General features: G+C 40.3%; 1 protein-coding gene across 3 annotated transcripts in view; it reads right to left on the bottom strand.

Moving 5' to 3' along the window:
- The window catches only part of MAP4K5 (mitogen-activated protein kinase kinase kinase kinase 5), a 72,591-nt gene that overhangs the window by 13,172 nt on the left and 32,479 nt on the right, over positions 1-26,940 (bottom strand). For 2 of the 3 annotated variants that reach the window (XM_055805237.1, XM_055805250.1), the window contains 21 exons: positions 22,497-22,587; positions 21,267-21,331; positions 20,078-20,133; positions 18,783-18,830; positions 18,649-18,691; positions 16,893-16,965; positions 15,820-15,951; positions 15,217-15,279; positions 13,861-13,942; positions 13,102-13,218; positions 12,689-12,767; positions 11,604-11,662; positions 10,505-10,569; positions 7,734-7,778; positions 6,987-7,029; positions 6,316-6,526; positions 5,676-5,773; positions 5,530-5,571; positions 4,723-4,807; positions 4,553-4,632; positions 780-840 (listed from right to left, as the gene is read on the bottom strand). In XM_055805237.1, the coding sequence (XP_055661212.1) occupies positions 780-840; positions 4,553-4,632; positions 4,723-4,807; positions 5,530-5,571; positions 5,676-5,773; positions 6,316-6,526; positions 6,987-7,029; positions 7,734-7,778; positions 10,505-10,569; positions 11,604-11,662; positions 12,689-12,767; positions 13,102-13,218; positions 13,861-13,942; positions 15,217-15,279; positions 15,820-15,951; positions 16,893-16,965; positions 18,649-18,691; positions 18,783-18,830; positions 20,078-20,133; positions 21,267-21,331; positions 22,497-22,587 (1,638 nt within the window). The remainder of the gene's footprint in view (positions 1-779; positions 841-4,552; positions 4,633-4,722; positions 4,808-5,529; positions 5,572-5,675; positions 5,774-6,315; positions 6,527-6,986; positions 7,030-7,733; positions 7,779-10,504; positions 10,570-11,603; positions 11,663-12,688; positions 12,768-13,101; positions 13,219-13,860; positions 13,943-15,216; positions 15,280-15,819; positions 15,952-16,892; positions 16,966-18,648; positions 18,692-18,782; positions 18,831-20,077; positions 20,134-21,266; positions 21,332-22,496; positions 22,588-26,940) is intronic. The other variant, XM_055805243.1, reaches the window with a different exon arrangement.

Raw genomic sequence — 26,940 nt, 5'->3', positions numbered from 1 at the left:
TAGAAGGCTGTGATTATACAACAACAATTAAATCAGGACTTTTTCTGTATCTATAAATCAACAGAAGCGGTGTTACACAAACCCCGGGTGTTTGAAAGCACGGTCCTACAGTCAGCCTCCATGCCACAAGGACTATCTAGAATGTCCTATTCCAGGACAACCGATGAAAAAGAAATCCTTATTTTCAAGAATCATTCTGCTAGATTAGCAATATTTCACAGCCGCCTCATTTTCCTTGACATTGAAACTGGTTTTGGTTTAGGGTGGATCCAGTTCATACCAAAGGTGCTTCCAGGCTACAATACACTAAGAGTGATCAAGCACTGCAGCTACATTTTGGCAGTGCACCTGCGTTAATCCTCTCCTAATTTTGTTCTCACACATAAAAGCCATCCTTATTCTGACTCGCCTAGCTCAGGGACCAAAGACGACACTCTTTAGATTCTCTAGGCACTTTCAGTCCAATTGCAACCTCTGGAGAGGCAACTCTTGTTTGACAAATACCAAGCGCTAAGCTGTTCCAAACTGACTAAAAATAAATAGATAAATAAAAATATGGTGGGACACTGAAGACAACTGGCTCTACTACTTGTAAATGTCCAATTTTATCTCTGAAAGTCCTTCACGTGAAAACAATCTTGAAGCAAAGCTTCCTATGCAAACACAAGAAGCAATACATGGTTTTCTACTTCTATACAATCAAAACACATATTGAATTATGACTTTAAACGTTTCTCTTTTTAAATAATTTTATTACTTTTCCCTCTATTTACACATACCTGACAAGGACATTAAGGTGTTATTGATAACATACAGCCAGGTGCACTTTCGAGGAAATAACTGAAGAAAAGAAAATATTTCCATTAATAGAAATTTACAGGAATTTCCAACTGTGGCTGTCTCTGCCCGCTCCACCTCTGCCACCATTTCTGCAGGGATCGACACTGAGAAAGTCCCAGCTGCCATTACAGTTTCCCCTTTAATTCACTCTTCTGGACTCTGCTTAGCCCTTTTCTCCATCTGAAATAGTTTTCATTCCTTCCCTCTTCTACCCCTGTAACTTACAAAAATCAGTTTTTCTTTATTTTTTAATTAGCAGCACAGAGCCAAAGTGGGACAACTGCAGGTCTGGAATACCATATATAGAAAGGTACAGCTTGCTCAGGAACGCCAGCCAGAGAAAGAAAGATAACATTATTACAGAAACCTACTAAACCCCACAAAAGTCAGAAGAGAAGGGAAAAAAGCCGTTAATATTTTCTGAGCGACTCGAATTACCACAAAATCCTGTATTTTGTGGGACTGAACTGCCTGGCTGTTTGTGTTCACATGCTGCTTTGTAAACACAGTTCATGGAAGGCACTGGGACTCTTTTGTTTCAGAGGGAAGAAGTTATTCATGGGGCAGCTAGTCTAGATTTGGAAAGATTTTAAAGTTAAGAACCACCTCTTGACAACCTGAAAGGAATTTTGATAAAAGTGATGGCAAATGACAGCATTCAGGAGTCTCAACAAAGGAAGAGATAAGGACAACAAAACAAGGACAGGGATTGGCGGGGGGGGGGGGGGGGGGAATAAAAAAAAAAAAAAAGAAAAAAGGAAAAGAAAAAAGAAGAAAAAAAACCCAAGCCAAAACTAAATTTATTGAACAGCATTCATAGGTAAGGTACTCACTCAAGAAAAAAAAAAAAACAGTAAGAAAAAAGGGAGTTCAAAGGATTAAGCTGTCTCTAAAGGAGACTACTAAAAAAAGACAACAGCAGACTGGTCCACTGAGGGAAGCTGTTACAAAACACAGCAGAAGATGCTTGAATCAAGGCTCTACAAATGAACGATTGTACTGGTTCATGCAAATGTCCGCAAAACCCAGTATCTGTTTCAGTCATCATAAAGTGACGTAACTTCTTCTAAACATAGTGTAAACACAGAAAAGTATATAACACTGCATCTAATACTCTGCCAAGGACCAAGTTTTGCAGCTCAGAAACCTGCTGAATCAGATAAAGGCTTTATGCATTTAAGTGACCTTCAATGGATTTATCCTCCACAGTTGACCAGTCCCCCCCTCTGAACCCAGATAACTCCAAGCATTTGCAGCTCCCCATAGCAAAACGCCCCAAGCCAGTTACCTACTGTTTATTGTAATTTGGCTCCACTAGCTTCATTTAATGGCCCCACTGGAAGAGAAGGGGAACAGCTGTTCTCTAAGAACCGTCTCCAAGCCACCTCAAGATGGATAAATATTTTTTATATCTGCCCCCCCATGCCTTAAGCATTACAAATACATAACACAGAAAATGGAAACAAGGACACAATGCTAAGGATGAAGAGGATGAGATACGCCTGAAGGAAGAAACATAAGAAAGGTTAAGATGCAAATCAAATACCAATATAAGAGAAGTTGATAAAGGTGATAACTGGGAAAACAAAAGTCTAGGCCCACTGCTTGACAGGAAAGAAAAAACTACATGATTAATACAGTTAATAGCACTGTGGTAGAAACTTGTGCTAGAAGCAGAAAAAGAACACATGGCATGCTACTTCACCTAGATACGCTCATGTCAACAGGTCCCAATAAAGTTTACCTTACAGTACTTAAGATATGGCTCAAACCCCAAGGTCTCAGGAATGATTACCTTTAAGAACTGATGGAGGATGAACAAGGACCTCAAGGACAAACATGGTACCTACGCCAAATAAAAAGGGCAGTGGGAACTGCAAAATAGCCTGACTGGATATCCAGAGTAGCACAGGAACAAGCCACATACTTTTTAATTACCAAGGGATAACAAGAGCAGGTAGTGCAGACTTGTGTAGAACTTGCTGTATTGGAACATCTGAATTTAACAGAATAACTGTCCTGCTGGGGGCAGTGAAACAGCAAGACGTAAAACAGATGTGAAGGACCTTGCCCTGCGTGCCGCTTCCATGTGCAAAGTAAGAAAATACCAGGCAGAAGAAATTGCAAAAGAAAACACAGAACTGGTTGGACATAAAGACAGAGTATCTATCAGCAATTTCGCATTTAATAGAAGGAAAAGCAGCCTGGAGATAAATAGTGTCTTCTCTAGGCCTGGTTCTATTCAGTATTTTCACTAAAAAACTAACAACGGAATAAAAGCATACTTCTCGAATTGGGAGATATTAACCTTGGAGAGACCGCAAGCACTTTGAAAGATGCGATCGGAATGAGAAGTTGGAAAAATGGTTAAAAATGTGCATTTGGTGGTGACAAGTCAGGAAATTAATAAGAGCAAATGAGGAAACAACTGGCGCAGCAGAAGTACTGTGGTAAAGCCTCTGGGGTTTGAAGTGGATCACACCTGACCTCTGCCAACCGAGAATGCTCTCACAGAAAAGGAAACTTCCCTTTTGGGGGGCACCGAATGTTCTCTCTAGCTACCACCGGCATATTTAACCTTTCAATAGGATATAAAAACACATGTGGAAGAGTCCAGAGAAGACTGTTACATGAAATAACTTAAGACAATATGCAAGGAAATAGATTGCTTTAACTAACGGAGTAAAGAGAAAACTGAGGTAAGAAGGTCAAGGGGTCTCCAATAGCTGCCACCACAATTTTTAGACATTTGTTCCCCATGTCTGCTGAAGCTATAAAAAGATAAATGAACTACATATTCAATGCTATCCTATTGCATTCAGGTGCACCCTCAGCTCTCTTAACTTGAAAGGATCTTCTAATTGTATTGAATCCAAATTCCCAGTTCTCACCATCAAGCCTTTTATAACCTCTCGCCCTTGCCTGTGCCAAACTACCCCCCTCCCTGACCTTGCTGAACCACTTCCCCTTGAGTTTTGTCCTCTAGTATGATGCTCCCAGAAACAGAGGACCTACTCCTCTCAAGCACAGATCTTTGTGCAGTGCCCTTTCTGTGAAATCATCTTTCTCTCACTATTACTCATAGATACGCCCACCCTGCCACCTCTGCCTTCTGACCTGTGCCATGTCTTGATGGAACTTAATGTCCTTTAGGTGCCTGAAGTGCCCTTGTGAACTGCTTTAGAAACCTACAGATATAAACTTCATCAGCATCTGCCAACACTACCCCTTCCAAGAACACTCTGCTACTACTGACTCTGCAAAAGCAGATGTAACAATACGATCATGGCATGAAGCGGCTTTGGAAAGGGTTAGAGAGCCCAAGAAAACAGAAGCAAATGCATAACAATGGTGGTAACAATGCCCGCTAAATTAAATGGTTGAGGGCTTTTTGCTGCATCCAGTGGAGAAGCAATATGCCATCTAGTGGAAATAAAATGGAGAGGGAAAGGGCAGGTAATCAGTTGTCTCCAATGAGAAGAAAGTTTTAGTAGAGAACTCCTTCAAAAGCAGTGGAAAAACCAGCAACAACAACAAAAAAACTCTCAGGTAGCTAGGGGAACTATTAATTTTCAGACTTTCATTGCTGGCTTTGATGTCTATCAGTTTACGCCACAAAGCCTGGTATCCCATCTGTCCCCTCTAATACCAAGCTTTCTTGTTTCATAATATCCCCAAACCTATTCAGTGTGTTCCATGCACCAAAAATCACCTGTTCCATTGTGGCTTCATGAAGTTCGTTCAAATTCAAAGTATAGATACCTTCTTCTGTGCCAAAGATAATGTACTGATCTAAAAATTTAAGAGAAATTTATTATTTCACAAGCTCATTACCACTTTGGCAACAGGCAGGTTTAATATACAAACCTAAAATAACTTTACCTTTAGTATCTGGATGTATCCATGACGTTGCACAATTAATTTTCAAAGGACAACCATCAAAGACTTTGGAAAAACATGCTCCCATCTGAAAGACACCAAAACTGAAACCTGAAACAGGTTTACAGTGTAGAGTGTTGATCTTCTGGCACTTGGCCACTTAGTACACACCTGTACTTGCCGCTGCTCTCTTTTTTTCAAACACAAACTTACTCTGATACACTTTGTTGTAAAACATTTTTATCTTGCCCAAAAGCTGCAACGCAGCCTTCACATACGTTAAGAGACACAAAGAAGGATCAAAATGATATGAACAATTTTTAGAACAATGTACTCTGGAGGTGTTTAAAAGACACATAGCTGTGGCATTAGGGACAGGGTTTAGTGGTGGGCTCAGCAGTGCTGGGTTAACAGTTGGACTCAACGATCTTAAAGGTCTTTTCCAACCCAGATGATTGTATGTCTCAATATTGAGTGCTGATATAAACGGCATATGAAGCAAAAACAAGCAGAAATGTGAAGTAATAACACACCCCCTCACACCACTGCCACCTCTCCCTCTTTTCTCTTTGCTAAGCAGGAACTGCCACTGGAGATCACAACTCACAGAGCCAGTGAAGTCTCCAACCCTTCACATCCAGACTGAATGGTGAAAGGAAGTTTTTAAGAAAAGAAAACAAATATTATGGATTCAGTATATTAAAAGTAACTGGCTATGAGATGCAGAAAATCACCCCAGGTGAGCTGGTGGCTTGTTCTAGCATAAACCTTCTGACACCAGTAACTCCTACTGCAAATGAGATTTCTTACCAGCACCTTCGGTGTTGGTGGTAAACCGTTGATTGCTGGCTTCTGTGGGAAGAAAGACAGATCAATAAAATACCCCCCACACACTCTGATATAAAACTAGCTAGCTAACATGACAGTGAAATTGGACTGAGAGTCACAACACTTACAGGAAAATCTCTTTTCTCTTTTTTACGTGGCAGCTGAGGGATTTGTCCAGACCCTTCTGCGTTTTCTTCAGTGAGTTTCAGCACGCCATGCCCATTTCCTGAAAAGAAGCCCAGACACATTTTGCAGCTCACTTGACACAGTGAAATAGAAAATATTTTGTTGCCCTATTCTGTCTTCTCCTGTGTCCAGCAGGAGTGGAGGAGAAGTGAGCTCTGAAACTTCCAGATACACATCTCAGGTAGCTGAACCCTTCCAAAGACAGCCTGCCACTCTTCTGCGTGCTAAGCTACACAGCAATTAAAGCTTTTCATCATCCAAACAGTCCCTGAGCCAAACACAACTGAGAATAAAGCTGTGGCAAGGTCCTTGCAGATGATCCTCCCCACACATTCATTGTTTTTCTGCTGTTCCTGCAGGCAACACAACATTGGTATTGACTGGGTGGGTGTCCTTGTTTTGGGAAGAACATTTCCACAGTGGGTCATGGCTCTAATAAGAACCAGTACGCGTGTAAAAAGGAAAGCTGCACCTCATCACCAGCTTGTAGTAAAAAAAAATTATCTACTGAAAATAGCTAACTCTAGAACTGATTTCCTTTTACAGGATGCAAGTCACCTTTAGGAAATGCAATGGATTTACCTAAGTCGCTGTATCTAGCTGTGAGCAATCCAGGGCTACTGATGCTGTTGGTCATACCAATGGGGGAAGAACCAGTCTGAGGCCCACAAACAGGGATACTTTGTCTCCTGTGAGCTGGCGGGGCTCTGTTCTGCAAGTCTGGGAAATGTTTTATTGTCTGACATTTCTCATCATCTGGGAAGTTTTCCTCAGGATAGCTGTTTATTCTCGGCTGCAACAAACCAAAGAGGTGAAGTTACCTGGGAAATGGCACATGGCAGCATAAACTTCAGACAAGTATAATTCAAGTCAGACTGCTTCTACGTAGAACAAATAATAATCAGCCTTTGAAAAAAGACATTTGACAGCAGAATAATCTAAGAGGTATTTTTTTCCCTGATGGGAAAAATCACAGCAGCAGGCAGAACACTGAACATCCCACACAGCATGCTCTCTTTAGAGGGAAATAGCTACAAGTCACTTTGTCTAGGGCAGCATACGAGACCAGGAGTTCTCCGAGGTTGAGACCATACAGACTGCAAGTCAGCATAAAATATGAAGCTGCATGAAGTCTGCTAGCAGATGGTATTTAACAGAATTTATGACCTGCTGAGAGCATCAGACAGAAGCACTGCAGAGGCTGCACGAGTGGGGTTTGCCAACTAAAACTCTTAAAACCCACCATCTCTTACCTTAGGAGGTAGCGGGGGTGGCCCTGCTCGCTTTAGTGTTGATCTACAATGAAAAGGTGCAGTAGTCGTCTTAGTTAAACAAGAACATGAACAGAATTGAGAACACAGACTGTAACTAGAACGAGCCAGATGCATAGAAAAGATGGATCACAGCTTTGTATGAACAGGGTTAAACTAGAAGTCCAAGAATGGGAAAAAAAAGCACGTTAATCTTGTTAGAAGTGCTGGTTTTTTATAAACTCGTGTTCTTTCATAAATGCCAGTGTTATAGAGGATTCTGTGGTGAAGGGTGGTTGACATTAGCACATAAAGACACGTTTGGTGTTTGGTGCAGTGTGCAGCTTTCACTCTGCATCAGACAAACACTCGGGCACCAGAGGAGCTGCACATACCCCACCAGAGCTCTGCAGGAATATCTGCATGTCCTGTCACTACCGGGCCTGGCTCACGATTGATGGATTAATCAACATAAAATCTGCTTTAAAGTATTAGGCACTTCCATATGCACTCTAAGACAACCTCAGGAAGGAGAGCAAGGGAAGAAAGCATTGCTGTGCAGACATTCTCCTGATGATCAGCTAAACAGTCAAGCGTGCATTAGACCTTTGAGTGCAACCAGCCCTCACTTAATTTATGAGTGGCAGTGGCCTGCAGCATTTTAAGGAGAGAGGTTTTGCCAGAACGCTGCCTGCTTTAGCAAGAGCCGCACGGAGTAAACACAACTGTACGCGAAGGAGGTCCACTCACTCTTCAACATCTTCACTCCCATCGCCAAATTTTGTAAGCAGTCCCCTAGGTAAAACGTTTATAAAATTAAGAGCTCTGGTCTTAAGGTCAACACGTGCAACTAAACCAGTTGGTGACGTCATTTAGTTTCATAACAAGCATCTACCAGCCCTTTCCAAAACAAAGCATTTCTCTCTCACTCACTGCATTAAGCCCTTTTTCAGTTAGCATGGTCCTTTCCTTCCCCTCACCCCCCAGTAATCAAAGCTCTCCTCCATACCAGATATCATCATCTCATCTTTATTTCCCTACCTAGTATTTTAAGTATTGTTGAATTGTCTAACAACAGTACAATATAGAAGAGGAAAAATAATAATAATAATGATAAAAAGATGAGAACAGAGGAGGTTACTGGGAGACAAATGGAGAAAAACCTTTATGAAGTGAAGCTTCCTTCTTCAGTATTATATGCTAAAGATACAGGCTGTTTCCCATTACAGTGGGAATTTCAGTTTCAAAACTACCCCAGGGTCAAAAAACCAAATGGTGACTAAAAGATCAAAGCAGCACTGAAAATACAATCTGAAATAAACAAAAACTGATAAAATTTTGCAAAATAGCAATTTTCAAACCGTGTCTTAAAAGAAGAAATTAAACTGCGCTAAATCTGAAATAATCTAAATCGTCAATCTAAACCAATAAAAAGCATTCCTTAATATGCTGTCATCATGTTGTGAAATCCAGGCTTCTGCATTTAGGATCTGTGAAGTGGAAGAGGCAGTGCAGGAGCTGGCTGTCCCGGCGTTCAGCCAGGGCCGGCTTCTCCAGGCTGCAGCAGCCTGGTGCAGGCCGAGTCTGCGTGCAGAACAGACACCCCCCTACCCCCCACATCACCCACTGAGGGATGACCAGGGGGTAATGAACAGGAAAACAAAAGTATATTATCAAAAACTAACTCAGCCACATTTGGACAAATGTAAAATTTCCCTGCAAGTTACTTCTGAAGGGAAAGCAGCAGACAGTGGTCAAGGGGAACCATTAAAAATTTTGAGAGAAAAAGCCCAACCATCAACAAAAAGCACCTCCGTAATACAAAAAAAATTATAAAAATAATTTTAAAATGCTAAGGTAAGGATGAAAAAAAAAACCAAGAAAGAAGTTCAACCATGAGGTACACATTCTGGTATTCCCCTTTCCAGTCGAGTAATACCCGAGTTGAACATCTCCATCACCATTCACTCTGGTAAAAGCCAAAGGGCACGAAAAGCAAGGACCCCCGGCACACATCCTCTGCACACCCCTGGCATTACTAGGAATTGCCGGGACACAGCAGCTATGCATTTCCTGTTTATCTTTCCCAACTGGAAGTGGTTTCCAAGTAAGCAGCACAGATTCACCATCCAGAAACTTTATGCCTCTCCTCCTTTCAACACTATCTCTAGATCTATTTAGCAATTTACAGCCCTAGCAATGTTTGCTACAGCTACGTTCATTCTGCTTTTAATACAGCCTGGTAGAGCCAAGCTTAATAACGCTACAGAAACGGAAGAAACGGAATCAAATCAGTAAGTCACTTTGCCAGGAGGAGCTTCCCCCCCCTCCCTGCTCCTTGACCCCGCAGATTCCTGCTGTCTGCAGAAAAGCCAGCGCTCACGAGAAAGGCTTTCCATCTGCAGCACGTCAGGGCCACACGGATAATCCCAGAGGGGAAGGAAAGCAGTCACTGTCAGTGCTGGACAGGGAGAGGCAGGGCTAGAGAGCCACCCTAAACTTTTACTACACAGAGTGAGAATGGAAAAACAGGTTGAATTTAAAACCACCCGAACATGGCAATCTGTGACACAGCCAGCCTTCCAGGGGGCTGTAATGTCAGCTGACAGCTTATGCAAGACTTTATCTGCAAAAAAGCCAAAGAAATTCACTGCCTGCTACTCAGTTCCAAGTAAAGATGGGAAACAGGCTCTTTCAGCTGAGCAATTATTTTAACCGAAATACCATCGTTCCTTACATATGTGCATCAGTCAGTATTACTGAACGTCCTTATTCTTCACTACAAATTCAAAGATTGCCTTTAAAGGCAGAATCCAGTATTTTGCAGCAAAAGGAAGCCACATACCTAATAAATTCAGTTCTAACCTGGACAGAGTTGTGCTCCCTTACTTCAGGCCTGCTTTACCCCAGGGTAAATCATACCTTTGCCTAAAACATTTCACCCCAGAACACTACACGACCACATTACAGATTACACTGATCTGACACCCACAGCAGAAGCAGTCGTGCCGTTGTACTGAACTTGGTAAACTAAATCTACACAGCTGGTTTCTCCTTCCCTTTCTTGCAACGACCTGAGTTCAGGGCTGCGAACGTGCTTTGCCACAGGATGTCACAATCACAGCCATGGCTCAGAAGAGAAGCGCAAGGCCAGCCAGCGCAGGAACCTGAACTCAGCCCTTGCAAGGTTACCAGCTTTGCTTCGGAAAATTGACTTTATTTCAGTGTGCTGGCTGTATATTTACACTTTACTTCCCATCTACAACTGGGGAGCTACAACAAAAATTTACAACAAACTACTGTTCATGGTTAAAAGAGATTAAAACCCATTCCTCCAGAGAATGACCGACCAACTGCAGGAGGAGGACTGCATACCGCCTAAAATCTCGTTTAACTTTATGAATATTAAAGAGGATTAGGGCTTGTGGTCTGATTTTTCCAGCACAACTCAATTTTTCTTTCAAAGTGCATTTTCATATTAAGTCACAGAAATAAAAGATGTTTTTAAACTCTGTACTTACCTGCTGCTTCCACCATCAACAAAAGGATTCCAGTGCAAAGCGAAGTCAGTACCAGCTGCCACAACCTGAAGATGCAGAAATTTTCATTTTTCCCTCCCCGTCAAATGGAAGTACCTTATCCACAGCACAGGAAGAGGCCTGGGAGATTCCCAAGCCCTGCAGAACGACCCACAAAGCAGTAAAGTAAAATTCTGGTAGTGAAATAATGTTTCACCACCTAATTATAAAACAACTATTGAAAAGCTATCATCTTCTTAGATTCGGATTTAAAAGCAGCACCAATATAACACCAATATCAAGTGGCAGTAAGTATCACAAAAGCTAACATTTACGGCAAAAGCTCAGTAAGGATTTTCCACTAAGGGCACTTCCAAGACACCCTTTCCAGCAAGAGAATGTACTGCAGCCACCTCCAAACTCTTATGACATGCCACCAGCAGAGGCTGGGAATATTCCTGTCACTAGACATGGCACTGAGGGGACCCCACCAGTAACAACATGTACAGATCTTATCAGTCACGTTCAGAAGATGAACTTGTACCTACCTGGTCAACTGGAGTACAGCTGCAAAAAACCGGAATGGGATTTTTTTTGGAGTGCTGAGCACTAATGTCTCCAAATCCCAGTTAAGGGCAGCTGTTGCTATTCACAACACTTATTAAAAAATGGAGCCCTTGTGTACATAGGCACATACTAATCCCAAAGAACATTAATTAGCTGATCTGCAGTAAACTGCTGAGGGCTGGAACAAACAGCAGCAGCTCACACAGGGCAAAACCAGCTGCATGCAAGCTGGCAGCCTTCCAAGAAACAAGCAGCAAATAAACCCTGATGATGGGAAGATCAGGGACTCAAATGCAGAATGGCCTCTTCACATTATCAAATTAATTGGCATATCATGTTTTTCATCTGAGTATGACTCCCTGCACAAAGCATGGAGGGCAATTAATTTTCTTAAAAATGCGGCAATTGTCTGGGGACCAAGAGTGGTCTTCTCATGACTTTATACTTCAGAGACATATTACTTAAGAGTTGAACCACAAAACAACGAAGACACTGTAATTTTAATAAATGAAGGAAAACCCAAACTTGTCTTTACCATTTCATCCCGAGCTTCTGTTTCCTTCCGTAGAGGGGGCTCAAACTGCAGCTTATCAACTACAAAACATTACGTTTTCGAATTTAATACACACAACATTATGTTGTAATATGTTAAATAATCTTTCAATGCTTACTGCAGTGAAACACATGTTGTAACAGATCTAAGTATTATGTACACAACACAACTTGCTTATAAAATATGACCATCGCTTAAATATCAGCCTTACTGTCTAAACACAAATATGAAACCCACAAGAAAGAAACAGACCAAAGTAAATACCGAGTCATTACGTGAAAGTACTCTAAAATGTAACTGCGTAACCACACATTACTTTTAATATATGTGAAAGAGAAGAAAAGAGGCCTTTTAACAGCAAGCTTCCTAAAGTGCAAAGTACGTGATGCAGAGGAGCAGACAGCATTGGCACTACAAAAGACATCTGTCCAAACCTGAAGAAGGCTCGTTTCTACCCTCAAAATTTCAACTTAGATCCCACTAAGTAGTGTGTTAGTATCATTTTTAAAATAAAGGTTTGTATTAAAAGAAAATGCATTATGTTAACATGCACTCCGGTCAGGACAGCTATTGCAATCACAGGTGTTCCACCACGGTCAAGAAAAGGTTTCACTTACAAACTTGAAACAAGGTGCAAACACAAAATGCTGCATTTTTTCCTGTATTTTCTCATCACGACACCCAATATACTCATGTGAAAAGATGCCCTCCTAATTATAAACTTGCTCTCATTTTTTCATGTTTGCAAGTTATTAGTGTCTTTGCTGTTTTAGTAAGGCTGCATGGCCTGATAGAAATCACAGAGCTGAAAGGCTATGCTGGTCATGCAAGGTTTCAACATGAACATTACAATGCAGCAATGAAACAGAATGAAACAGCAGAAAAAGACACAACTTTTGATTTTGGAAAAATTTTACTGAAGATTCATGTGTGTATGCTGTTTCTTCTGGCTTCGTTCCCCAAATGTGCCAACAGCAGAAGAGACTTTTCAGAGCGCACAACAAGAGAATGACGCTGACAGAAGCAAATGAACATGACACAAATGGCAAGCCACATCAGGAACTTACAGTTGGTCTCCGAGGCTGTTCTTTCTGTTCTGATGTTCCTGTTCATTGAACGAATTGTATGGCGGACAACAGAGTGAGGCTGCAGGGGTTATAGACAGAAAAGCTGAGATAAGTCACGCAGCTTTCTGTTGGATTTCAATCACCAATCAAACCCACAAGGAGGAAGAATAGCTGTTGCAGTCACACACTGTAACACGCACTGCCTTTGTCCTAGCCATGCACAGGATCCTTCTATCCACCCACGGTGTAAGCATGACAAGCGCTGCAGTAGTATTTCCCAGCTTTTCCTGCATGGTAACTCTAAAGATGTTGGAGCAGTGCCCCCGTCAAGCTGCAACCTTATGTTCCCAAAGCAAAGCAGGGCATTTAAACCGTAGTTTTACTTAAAGGCAGAATATGAAAGATGTTCTCACCTCAAAATCATCATCATCAACGTCACTGTAGTGTGCATGGTTGTCAGGATTATTGACTTTGTCCAACAGCTCAACTGCTAAAGATCTTGAAAGACCAGGCTGCCCTACAAAGCTATGCTAGAACCGCAGAAAAGAACAAGTTATAATAGGCAACTGATATGTAACTTCATTAATAAACATACAATATAGAACATTACTGAATTTTGCCTGCTTTCTGGGGGTGTGAATATTTCTTGAATGACTCCTTAACAGCTAGACTTTCTAACACCTCCATAAGGATGGAAGCGCTACACTTTGCCACTTGTAAATTGGAAATAAAACTTCAAGTCAAACAAACAATTACACCTTAACTTCACTTTTCACAAGTATTCCAGTTGAGTTTAGGAAGGCAGAAGTAGATACAAGAGCAACTGCAAAAGACATCCATTTTCTGTTTGGGTGACTGGAAGGGTCAGTGTCTCCACAGCTATATCTAAGAGGCCGAGACACCCGCTTACAAAAAGGACAAGGCTGAAGATAGAACATGAAGCAAATGCATGTAACTGGTGCTACCAAAAATTGTATAAATATCTTGATACTGCACAAAACCTTGCTCCTTCCTGCAGCTGACCAATGTCTCTTTCCTTCATTCAGATTCCACCACCCGTGTTGTAAGAACAGAACAAGAAAATTGTTCCAGTTTGGTTTCCTATTGATCTGTTGCTTACTTTGAAGCAAGAGATCTCTTACTGATGTCTCTAAATGTTTCAAGTCACTTACCGAAAGGAGTCTATCTGCTGTCGGTCTCTTCTTTGGATTTTTTGTAAGTGCTATTTTGACAAAATTATGGAATGTTGACGACCTTTAAAGAAAAATGAGGTTTTACGTTTAATTTTTCTGAGAAGTTAGTTTTGATTTTAACACACTTGCTAAACAGATTACAAAAGGTTGTGCTAAATTAGAATGTCGTCCAGGTACCTCATCTCAGGTTTGAATAACTACATTTCCAAGTTAACAAAATAGGGAAAAAACCCTTTTGATCCATGGAACTTGCATGGAAAACGTTTTAGTACAGAAAATAAACCAAACATGTATGGCGCTATTTTAACTTTTTCCAGTTTCAATTGTTATGGAATTAGGTATCAGAAATACAAATTGGGAATTCTGTATGCAGTAAACCCTCAAAATCTATGCAAACCTGCAAGTTTCACTGTCCTTGGCTACAGGTAGGGAAATAAAACACAAAGTTCTACACAGAGACTCAACTTACTCTTTAAAATGCTTGGTTGCTATTTTCAGAAGAATTTAGGTGGCTTTGTCATATCACCTCTTTTAGATCCAAATTACGACTTGATGTTATGACTGGACCTACAATTTCTCCTGCATTTTTCTTGCAATTGCATTTGTGCTAGCATGCCTCTATGGGGACAATATTAGCCCAATATCAGCTTGCTTTCAACTCCGGTTACAAAATACATCTCCTCTTCTAGTTTTAGCATCTGAGGCAGTGGCACTGGAGAAGCACACTGGCTGTGGTTTTGCTGAGCAGTTTCAATACAGGGAACAGGTGCTTAAAAGTGTTTTCCCCTCTCCTCTAGCACGCATCTGCCCACCCTAACACCTCGAGGTAATAAGATTGTACAGCAGCATCATGAGCAAAAAATCCTGCATATCAGTATTGGTTTGAGTCTCATAAATAAAACGTTAGTAAATGTGGTACAAAATCTTGCAGGCACTAGGCAGCTATCACAGGTTAAAGCAATCATGGAAGGATTAACCGATTACGTCCCACTGACAGTAGCAAATACCCTATAATAGGAATTAAGGGGAAAGGATGAAAATAGTTTTTCTCCCTAGAACATACAAAGTGATCCCTCTGGATCACTGGCAAGGATCAATTTACACAGGTAGTGCTGGCCTGCTGCTGGACCTTAACCCCCTTGTTTCCTGTCAGACACCTAGAAAAACCAACTAGCTGTTTCTCAGTGAAACTTCCTGTAAGTGAAATCACCTCTCAGGTTGCTAAGTTCAAAATTAGCACACACTATTTTTCACTGCCACAACTTCTACAACAACGACAAATAGTTTTTTCATGTTATCTACAAAATATTGAACAATGGAAAGAGTTTAACCTACCATTTTGCTTTTTCCTTTAGCTTTGGTGGTTGGAAATTACTTTTCGACATTAAAAACAAAGCCCTAAATGTAAAGGAAGAATAATTTTATTATATGGTAAAAAAAATTTAATTTCATTCCAATATCTAAACACTTTAGATTAGTACTTTACAGTAAGAATCATACTGATTACACTGGATTATAATGTATACTGCGTTAGAGTGCAGACATAGTCAAGGTGTTGATTTTCTTATCTTTAAATAAAATCTATCACCATGCATAATCCTGCTAAACATTAGGCTACAGCTTCTCCAGTGATTTACTATCTAGTGATGGTAAATCTGTACCTGTTCTTATTCAGATCGTTGATGACACTAGAAAAGTTTTTTTTCTATATAAATAATTAAAACATTTTGGTTATAATTTCAATTATAAATTTTAGTCTTTAGCTTCAGACTGATGCCTTAAAACTAGCTGCAGCTCATGCAGAAAGCAGATGTTTGCTGAAGGAATCCTAGCATGAGTTTCTATGTCCGAGCTAGGGAGAAGGTTAAACTATATTGGAACAGTCCCTCTGGGACTGAAGAGGGTCCGGCAGATAAGCAAGCTCCCCAGCCAGCAGACCTCATCGGGTGAAGATCAAACATGGGTGGCTGAAGTTCTGCAAGCTCGATCGCTGTTATGCCGACCGCCCAGATATCGCAGAGCTGGTTATATCCACCATTCTTTTCCACTGCTGCAACTTCTGGGGCCATCCTTTAAAAACAAAGGCACCGTTCACTGACAGCACCAGCCAATGCTGAACAGTACCCACACGCGGGAGGCACAGAGCATGTCACATAACCCTAGAGCAGAAGCCCCCACAAAGACTGTAAGTCAGGGAAAAGCCTGACCTCTCCCTCCCCTCACCCAGCAAAAGCCAGCGGGCCACGCAGAGGTGACATGTTCTGCGCGAGGTCATAGGCTGGACAGCAGCACTAGGAATAGAACCAATCTCATGATGCCTGATGAAATGCTTTAATGACCAGATAATCTTCCTGCCTTCAGTCTTCCTCCTCCAACAGGATAAAGAGGGCAGTGAACAATTAAAAGCCACTGTCTGGATTAAGCTGTACATATCCATTCGGCCTATACCAAGAATACCGCCCTAGGCATCTCAACTGCATCAGAATAACGCCAGAAACCAACAGCAGTTAAACCGCACATATAATCCAACTCAAGATTTACAATTATATATTTGCACATTAAACGTCGTCTTGCACAGACATTAATCAGTAGAGATGATTAAAAGATAGTTTAACATCTGTTTTTCTTCACAATTCTTTCTGCACAGAAAGCAAAAAAGACATTGTTTACTTTATTCACTAGAAGTGTAAGAAGTAACTGAGAAACTAGAGTGACCATTAGGTATCCAGAAAAAGGGAAAAACATTCTGCATTAATAAATTTGTGAGAAAAAAGTAATCCTGCCTCAAATAACATGAGGTAGCTTGTGTTGCAGCAACAGATCAGCTACCATCAGCACTTCCCAGACTTTCACCCTTTGAGCATTTTACTTGGAAGAAAGAGCATCTATGCAATTGCTATACGTATGTTTAAAAAAATGTGTGTATACTTCAGCATGTGTATTTTAGAATTCTTGGCATAAATACAGACTTAGCTTCGCATACCATCATAGCAATCAAAGTAGTTTATTACCAGTAAGGAGTACCAATAAATGATTTCCTCTTCGCAATGGTGGCTGTTATTTTTGCTGCTACACCAAAGTCAGCTGGAAAATAAAATTATCATAGACTTGGAAATCTCATCCAAATTAAAAATTCATTAAGCATCAACAAAGATTAACAATGAGATCAGCTACTGTCTTCACTGACATGACTTCAAAATGAAAAGTTTATTTTCTACATACAGCTCTTCATGATCCTGTTTCTCTCCCAACTTTTTTTCCATCTTGCAATACAGCAACCAAGCAACCTCACAAAATTTAGTGGACATTTAATTTAATATTCAAGAGGAAAAACAGCATCATGCTTTGGAAACTGTATTATTTCTGTGTTCCTTATGGAGGAACTGTGGGGAGCCATCTGTTCTCATTTCTGGCAACTGTCATGGGGACAATAATCCCCTGCTCTCAGAGCTTCAGATAATCAGGTGGTCTTGCAGAGCCAAAAATCATTTAAGTCCTTTTTATTTTCATTGCATTTGTAGTATGATAGCTGGAGGATAATTGTGGGCAAATCTAACTAGCTTAGCAGGCAAAAGGAAGGTATCAGTGTGTAACCCAAGTTTAATGCAGTTAGTGGAATCTCCTATCAGTTTCAAGGCTTTATTCTTTCTTTTTTTTTTCTTTTTTTTTTTTCCCCTTTCTTCTTCTCCTTTAAAAAGCCATACTTTCCTACACAGCACTCTTGGTTCACCACAGAAGGGTAAATGTTGAACCACACAGCTTTTCTGAAGAGCAGCAATGCAGCTAATGCACAAGTGCCCTGATTCCAACACTGGACACAGTAAGACAATGAGCATCATCCCAACCTTTCTCCCAGATGTCTGCTCCCTACTTCCTGCAGAGCCCTAACTACACACAGGCTTCTGTGAAGTGAGGCATCAGACAGTGTGATAGGGGGCTCGAAGGCAGCACACTCACATAACAAGAGATTCAGCCTGTTTGTGCCGCCTAAATGCAAAATGTCACTGGAGGAAGCCAGTAATACAAATCTCTCTGAATTTTCATCTGCAGACCTCAGCACACTTGCAAAGGAGGAGAGTTTCCTCTTCTTCACCCAACGTCACACACTGGGCTAGAAACACAGCCAGGGTCAGACCCCACTTTTCCACAGGCTGCCAGACTCAGTAGACTCTGTCTCACACAGTGGATCCTTGGAGGCTCTGAGAGAGAACTGCCATTCTGGCTAGGAACAAAGATGTTGATACCCAGGTAACCCCAACCTGGCAAATTCCATGGAAACCTGGGAGGCTTCAAGGTTTGGTGGTTGAAAAAAGAAATTATCTGTAACTTCTTGATAGAATGCTAAACTTCTCATCTCATATGTACACGAGGATACATGCATTCGATCATCAACTATTGCCCCAAATAAGAAAAAGAACATCCTACAGTAGAGCACCAAAAGGTTCATGCCACTGAGAACAGCATCTAATAAACTTGACCGCAACAATACAGCAGATGTGCTGTATTATGCTTTATCATTTGTAGTAGCTCAGCCTTTGCTATGCATATGAATGTTCAACACAAAAAAAATCCTTACAAAAGCTGAATATTCTTCTTGGGAGGCACGGTCTCGGTGTTCTGGTTATTTTTTTTTGTCTTAATGAAATGATAAAAGTAAAAGGCAACTGGCTAAATCAAAGTATCCCAGCTGGTACTGTACCTTTTGATTGATTAAATTAAAATGTTCCCATTTGCTCATTGTCTTATTATTAAATTCAGGCAACTTACCTAATTTGACATCTCCATGGTCTGTCAGTAGAATATTTGCACCCTAAGTCACAATAAATAGAAAGTTAAAAATCTTCAGGAATAATTTTCTGCACTAGAAAGTTTAAGATAAGTTTCTCAGAGTTCCAAGTTACCTTTATATCTCTATGCATTTTGCCCTTCACATGCAAATAAGCAAGACCCTGGAAATAAGAGAGACACAACGTGTCATTTTTCTCTTTGTTAACACACTACACTACAAAGCCAATTCCATTTCATAAATTTAAATTACTCAATGTATTTTATTTGAAAGTGGAGAAATTTGAGATTCACGGAGAAGAGGTACACTGAATTCTGTTCCTCATCTCTCCCAGCTCCAGCCAACACACATGAAGACTCACTTAAACCAATCATGGTGTAACATTTTACATAGATCTACGAGTATTTTCAAAACAAACCTCAAGATACATCACCTTTTCCCTTTACTAAAATTAACTATATTTTTGAAGTCCTGAAGGTTTCAACAAGCAGGTGTTTAGCCTTTAAGCTGTCCTTCCAGCAATACAAGTTTCTGCAGCAGAGATCAGGAACAGAACTGCCAAGCAGATTAGTTCACTGGTTTACACCCCTGCTTCTGGCAGTGACCAGTTCAGCCACAGCTTCAGGGAAAGGTGCTCATCCCCACGATTCTCTCACATAATCATGGATACACAGAGCAGGGAAAGAAAAGTTCCTTTAAGAAACAAGCTGCCTGCATCATCTTATCTTGTATTTCTACAGTTATTAGCAATCAAAAAATCAAAGAGAATTTTAGTCATCTGGTTGCAGTGTTTTTCCTCTACAAACTATTATAATTTACTGCCACAGATCAAGCAGGCAGTTTAAAATATGCCTTTTCCCACCCACCCCACCCCCCTCTCTCTCCATTCCTTAGCTACTTACCCTTGCTTACTAGGTATTATCTGTTTTCTGCAAAGAGATTAAAAAATTCATCCTAAACAACAGCTGCACTGAACTGTGTTAGAACAATGGATGAAAAGAGCCCAGACAACACTGTGGTCACAACCTGCACAGATCTTTCTTCCACTGCTTCCCTGAAACCAACAGGCTCACTGAAGAAAAAGGAGCAGGACTGAGGTTCAGTATTTTGGTCTTGCAGCGGGATCCACAGAGACATCTACTCTTGCGTACATTCCTTTGTAAATGACAGCACAGAAGCAGCACTGTTCTGACAATGATTTTAAGCTAACATTTGAACTACATTACTGGCATTTCTTGCTGATTTTTATTTACAATATGGAAACTAAGATTAACTGTGGTTAATTGGTTTTAGCTAGATCCCCAATGCTTCAAATGTGATAGTACTGTAGAGCTTTTTTAAATCATCTTTGGTATCTACTTTCTATACATGGAGCAAAGACTTTATCGTATACCTGAACTAGTACAGTACCTGTAAAGTTTCTCTGCACACATATGCAATTTGTAACTCTGAGAGAGGTCCTGTTACTGAAAACAAAGATTTAAAAAAGTGTAAGTCCACAAAACACAACACATAAATAACACTGTGAAGCAGCCAAAAAGCGGCATCTCCATCAACTGTATTTTACATTGAGCTGAAAAGAAGGTTTTGTTTGCTTGTTTTACAGAAAGGCTTTCTATAAAAAAACCCCAAACAAACCAACAGCACAGTAACAGAAGACAATACCCACAGAGAGAAGAAAATCTGTTTCCACAGAAATCCAATTATCATCTTACAAGTGACTTTGCAGTAATGTAATATGCTGTATTCTGAGGAAGGTAAAAAACAACAGTGACTTCTGCTAATTTTTGATATTAGAAATGGCAATGTTCTATACTAGGGGCTTATGGGACTTGGAATTGTTTTAAAGCTATTTGTACTAACTGGCTGAAAAATAAAGCAGAAAGAGCTCTGGTATTCAAAAACTCCACGTTACCATTTAAAGGCAGAGCAAGTCCCCAGAACTGCTTTTCCAACAAATCCTTCAACATAATCAACAACTCTAGGTGAAACTTCAGAGGGGAAAATAATAATAATAGAGCAGTATGCTATTGCACAGGAACAGGAATAGAAGTAATTTTTACCCTTTAAATATCAAATTTGAGTATTTCCCGGTGAAAACTGCCTCCTCACACCATGCATAGTCTCAATATCCAATTAGTGTGATTTCTGGTTGTGAACTTTTTTCCACCCCTTCAGAAAGCAGATAACCTGCTTCTGCGCATGGCGTTGAGAGGCACTGGCTGAGAGAAGCGAAGATGCAGGTGAGCTCCCAGTGTACAGCAACTGCAGTTACTGAAGAGCTCTCCACTGCAGTAACTCAAGCTCTTTGGGTCAGTCCTCTAAGCACTGTGGAGAACAACAGTGTGATGATTACAAAAATAAAGCATGTTCCGCACTAGACTGCCAGGGTATTAGCCCAAAATGACCGTCACCATATTTGAAATGTGCTCTCAACAAAACTTGTCAACTGTTACTAAAAAACACTGTTTGTGCCCTAAGAAAAAAACATGTGCAGTGCATGGCCAGTACCAACCCCATTAGTTTGCTTATTATTTATTTTTCTTCTTTGCAGAAAGCTTCCAAAAGGTACAAACATTAAAAGAAAGTTTCACAGTACCATGGTATATATCTTGGAGGGATCCCCCACCGCAGTATTCCATGCATATCCACAGCTTCTCACGGCTATCAAAAGAAAGTTAAAACACAGGCATCAGAAGCTGATTGATCTGTATACAGAACAGAGTTAATAATGATTATTTAACTTAATTCCTATTGGTCTTGATCACTCTTTGTTAAAAATACACATTCTGATACACAACTAGCAGTTATACATTTTACACGTTATTAATGACCTCAATATAATTTCTCACTTATCAAAATGAAAATTTTACACCAGAGTCACTGAGAAGTCTTTAAACATTATCAAACCTAAAAGGCGTTACTTGTAACTGACCTCCTAACTGCAACAAAGCACATGCTGAAGAAACACCCGATGTTCATCTGCTATCAGCAAGATTACACTAGACAACACACTAAACCCACAGTTCTGATCTTACATTGAAATTACCTAATTATATCTAAAAACCTCTTCATGGCCTCCAAAAGGGGCACTGGGGATTTAGAAATTTAGCCATTTTGTTCCAGCTAAAGTCCATTTGGGTTGTATAGATTATTTAAAAAATGCAGATCTCCAAGAAATCTCAAGATGAAGCCTTGTAGAAAAAGACCAAGCAGGAGAAGTAGTGATATATATCCCCACAGAACCAACTGATAAATGGCAAAGTTCCACAAAAACGGACAATATTCCCCAACTTTCTGTATAACATTTAACGTGTGCACTTGAAGATGCAGCCAGCTGGCATCACCTTGTTTCTGCCTCTCAGTACATTGCATCTGTTACACCAGAACTATGAAAAATGTTATTACCAGCAGCCCATTTAGTGTTTGCTCCTACAACTTGCTGGCTATACTTCCACAGCACACATGACTACCATTAAATAAAAAAAAATCTAAAAGCAATTATGCTCTAGATAAATAACAAGATAGTTTTATATTACATCTGATAAAATTTTAAAATTCTGATCAGCAAGTGAGTAGGATTGGATATGTTGCAAGAGTCTCTAGGGGAAAAGTTTCTCTTCCTAGTGATAAAAATATTCCAGTCTTTTGGCCAGCAGAGAAAACAAAGTATTAGTCACTTTTTTAAAAAAAAAGAAAAAAGCTAACTGGGAACCAAAGGGACTTCAACCTAAAGAAGAACATTGAGAAAGGATGTAAGTACTTAACTAGACTGAGCATCGTTTTAGGAAAGAACCAGCAGAAATGCAGGTACAAAAATGGGGTTTACCTGAGATAGCTCCCAAAATAGGCAACTATGTTGCAGTGTTTGCATTCTTTAACCATATATATTTCTTGCTGTATCAATGAAAAGTCATCTCCTGAAAAACAGGAAGCAGCCACAGTTACATCACACACAACTGAACACTCAAAAAGCTCTGAAGGTAGTCAAACAACTTGTAAAAACAAGACATTGGCCTGGAGAGTTGCTAAGCCCTTCATGAGGGTTTTCTAGCACGCCAGCTGGTTCTGCAACCGTTACCTACATACACCATCATTTCAGTTTGCATTCTTTATTATATCTGTTGCACGAGGCACAAATATTTCTTGAAGACCAACAGAGAAGGGCTGGCCTGGTGGCCTGAACATGATCCATCAGTTAAGACAGCTCAGCAAACACCGGGACTGCTCTGAAGAAGCAGCAAAGCAATCCCACAGAGGGACAGGAGCACATGAGAATGTGCAGGAGCAGTTTTCTGTATAGCAGCACCTGTAGAGCCATCAGACAGCCCCAGCTGGAGCTAAGCTGGCTTTACTGGGACACAGCGCTCACAGCACACGGGTTCTAGCAACAGAAAAATTGCTGCAAGCTGATTCCAGAGTCCCCTCCCTGAAACCAGAAGAGATCATATACCATAGGCTCTTTATTAAAAGTGTTTCATTTCAAAACAACTCTGATCGAGCATATGGCCTGTACGCCCACACAGCCACTGCTGACTCAGAAGAGAAGCACAGTCTTCAACACGGACTGCCCTGTCATGAGTGCATTTTTGGACAAGGACAGCTACATAAGCACATCTGCATATCCTAAATATCCTTTGCCCAAAAAAAAAAAAAAAAAAAAAAAAAAATCTATTGCAAAATATATTATGACCAGAGCAAGTGCCTGGCATGTTTCCACCACTTTAATCTAAAAGGGTAAAAGCTGTCATAAATTAAAAAAAAAAAAATTTCTAGATGCAGTGAAGCAAACTAAAATATCTGAGAGCTAGGAAAAACACTGGTATACTTTTATTAAATCCATTGACAGAATTTGTAAACAGAGGATCAGCTGGCTCTGGAGGATCAGCCTGAACACCAGCAGTGACAAGTCAAGTAACACATTTTAATAAATAAATAAATAAATAAATATTTGTGTGTGTGTGTGAGATCACAAAGCAGACACACGACTAGGATGACCCAGCAGGCTGATCTTTGCAATGCTGCTCTTCAGAGGGAGGCTGCCATGCTCCAGTGATGTTATTACCTTTATTTTTCCTTTGGCATGAACAAAACCGTAACAGCTCATAAGACATGGAAGACTAGAATTTAGAAAAAGGTTTCAGGTTTTAGATAAAATGCTGCTCCAGACAACGCGGTAGCTACTGTGTTCTTTCAAGGAAAAGATTGCTTTGTATGTTTACTTTTGTTTAAAGTTTCACTAGTAAAAGTTATCTCCTACTTTCAAAATCGGGAATGTACAACCCAGAAAACATGTACTGCTCCCTTTGATTTATAAGATTTTTGACAAGTCCAAGAGGTCTCAAGCACAGCCGTAAATTCTCATTGGATTCTTCACATGTTTATTTAACAAGTGACAGCTATTATTCTTATTTAAATAACTAATAACTCTTATTTAAATAGCTAATATTCTTAATAACCTCCTTAAAAACAGATAGTTTTATTCGCTGTGCTTTGAAGCCACTTCCCCAAGCAACGGTGTGACTGGTGGCCACAGGTCCCACTGCAGCCAGTACCGGGGTACAGCCCCCCGGCATATACGATCCCTTTGGAAACCCCGCTCTCCATTCACACACCGGTACATGGTAGATGTTTACAGATACAGCAAAAGAAATGCCAATTTGATATAACGATTTCCAAATTATGACAACCTTCATGTCTCAATGATTACCTGACTTTTACTTAAGAAAATAACTAAATACTAATAACTAAAATACAAAGGTATGAACATATCCCTGACTGATCAGTAAATCCTGAAGGGCGTCTTGAAGTTGAATTGTACAGAGAAACCCCTCAATCAGGGCAGGAAAACTTTAGTAGAAAAGTTTCAAATGTCAAGAACTTTTTTAAGCCTAAGTAGTATTTTTTTTTAATAATGAAAAAAAGAAAAGGCAACATTATTTCCATAAATTTAGCACAGATTTCACACTGTGCTTGCTTTATGGATTACCCTTCAGCTACAACTTTGCTTGAGTTCACATACCCTGCCTATAAATAATTACTATGAACAAAGGATTTTTGAGTTTGAATCAGATGGATTCATTCCTCCCATTTCTCTGACAAACTTCCTATGGGAAATTGTTGAATGCTCACAGATAACTAACTGGAGCATTTTAAAATTGCAGAAGTTTTTCAAGGAAGTTAACTAAGCAAGTTTGAAGGCAAAAGCCTCCCACCCCAAAGAAGATAGTGTCTTTCTCAAACACTACTAGCTGTCCAGGATTTCAGAGTATCTAATGCCAAACAGTCTGCCCTCTTCTTTAACTGCCACCTTCAAATCAAATAATCTTTGATACATCGGAACAGCATTTCAAGAACAACTGAATACCGTCACGTGAAAATTGTGACCAAGAAGCATCCCTGTAGCAGCAAAAAATTGCACACAGCAGCTCGAATTGCCTGTTGATAGCATGTTGATTGGGCTGCCTAGTGTCAAGCAACAGCACTGTCAGTTCTAGGAGCCGTGACTAATAGGGAAAAATTGAAAGAAATATGGTGATTTGGGCTAGAAAAAAGACTGACAGTAGAAAAGATAACCTTCATGCACATAAAAGATATCAGAAGGGATAATCCATTCTCCAGTTTTAAGATAGGACAATTAGCAATGGACTTAAATTGCCTTAACCTACATTCTCTGTACAGATGAAAAGCTTTTCCCACTGGAGTAACATCACAGTACTGAACTCGAAGGGTTGGGAAGCTATGAAATTTCCCACCAGTGAAAAAACATGAAGAAAGCACTGAACAAGCACCCATCAGGAGTGAATTAAGCTATCCTGCCTGTAGTAGAGGGAGCCAGAAAAGATGACCTCTTGATCTGCAATTAAAAAACGAAGAATCTATGCAAGAAATGGGGTTACCTACAGAAAAATAAGAGGAAAGGGGGGTGCAGGCTGAATACAGATAGGGAGCTGATCAAAAAGTAGCAAACAGATGGAAAGATGAGAAGTATCCATGAGAAAAGCTTGGCTAAAATATGTACAAAATGATTCTGAAAGATCAGACACAGAGATAGGAGAGAAGATGTATAGTCGTTCAAAGACAACAAGAATGAATTCAAAACAAAGGAATTCAGAGTTTCCAGGCAGCTGGAGTATTAATCTTGGCAAGAGACACTGGAATAGGGCAAAAATTAAATATGCTTGGATAGCATAAAAAAAAAAAAAAAAAAAAAAAAAAAGACAGTAAGACAAAGAATTTGTAAAAAATACTTCATCGAGAGGGAGACAGCAAGATATAAAAGGAATTAGATCAAAGGTGACAATATAGTCATACAAAGAGATTTTCATCTGTTTTAGTCATCAGAGACTGCTTGATGCTAAATAACACGGAATTGGAAAAATGTACTTTTTGTCTACTCACATGTTTGCAATTATGGGTTATGTGGCATGCTGAGCAAAAAACATTGTTTAGGGAGCTGCCGTAAATCACACCAGCAGCGCAGTGAGTCACTGCAGCTTGCTACTATTATGTAATTTTACCTCTGCAGTGAGACACATCGGACAATAGAGCATCACAATGGAATATTCTCCGCCGATCACAGCCCACAGCTGAGGCTGCGCTGCTTGGCACAACCAGCTGCTTGTTCTCCAACACAGCTGGCAGGGAGGAGGCTGCTGGAAATTGCAGCCCTATCACCAAGTGATGCGACTGGATCAGATTTCAGATGCTAAGCAAGGTAAGGCCTGGTAAATTAATGATAAATCTGTATTTAAAAGGGAGACCGTTGAGAAAACACATTAACAGTAGTGAATTATTCTACTTTGCAGACACCATTTCTCACCTACATGGAACTGGCATGCATTGATGTCTTGCCAAGTTGTTCTAGATGGAGAGCATGTGTATTCTGGTTCCACATGCACCCTTCTCTGCAGCATGGGAAGGCTCTGATGGCTCTACTGCCTATTACAGAGCGCTGTTAGATCTTCTCAGCATGCCTCACCTTTATAGTTTTTAAGCAAGCTTATTCCTCGTCATATTTTCATGTCCTCCACTGCCTGGTTTGAGTGGTCCCATCCTACAAAAAGACCCAGGGCCACCAGCCGCAACTCTTCCTGGGTCAGCTGTGAAACTTTGTTCAAAAGCCTCCTCAGGGGAGAAATTAATAGTTGCTGTTTTAAATGGGTTTATTTTCATTTCTTCAGTGCTACATCACAGGGCTGATACTGTGCAGGAACAGAGGGAGGGGTGGGCGGGCAGGCAGTGTCCGGGGCTTGCACGCAGCTGGGAGGAGA

The sequence above is a fragment of the Falco peregrinus genome, chromosome 1 (assembly GCF_023634155.1).
Source record: "Falco peregrinus isolate bFalPer1 chromosome 1, bFalPer1.pri, whole genome shotgun sequence".
Classification (NCBI taxonomy): domain Eukaryota; kingdom Metazoa; phylum Chordata; class Aves; order Falconiformes; family Falconidae; genus Falco; species Falco peregrinus.
This window is presented reverse-complemented; position numbering and strand designations above follow the sequence as displayed.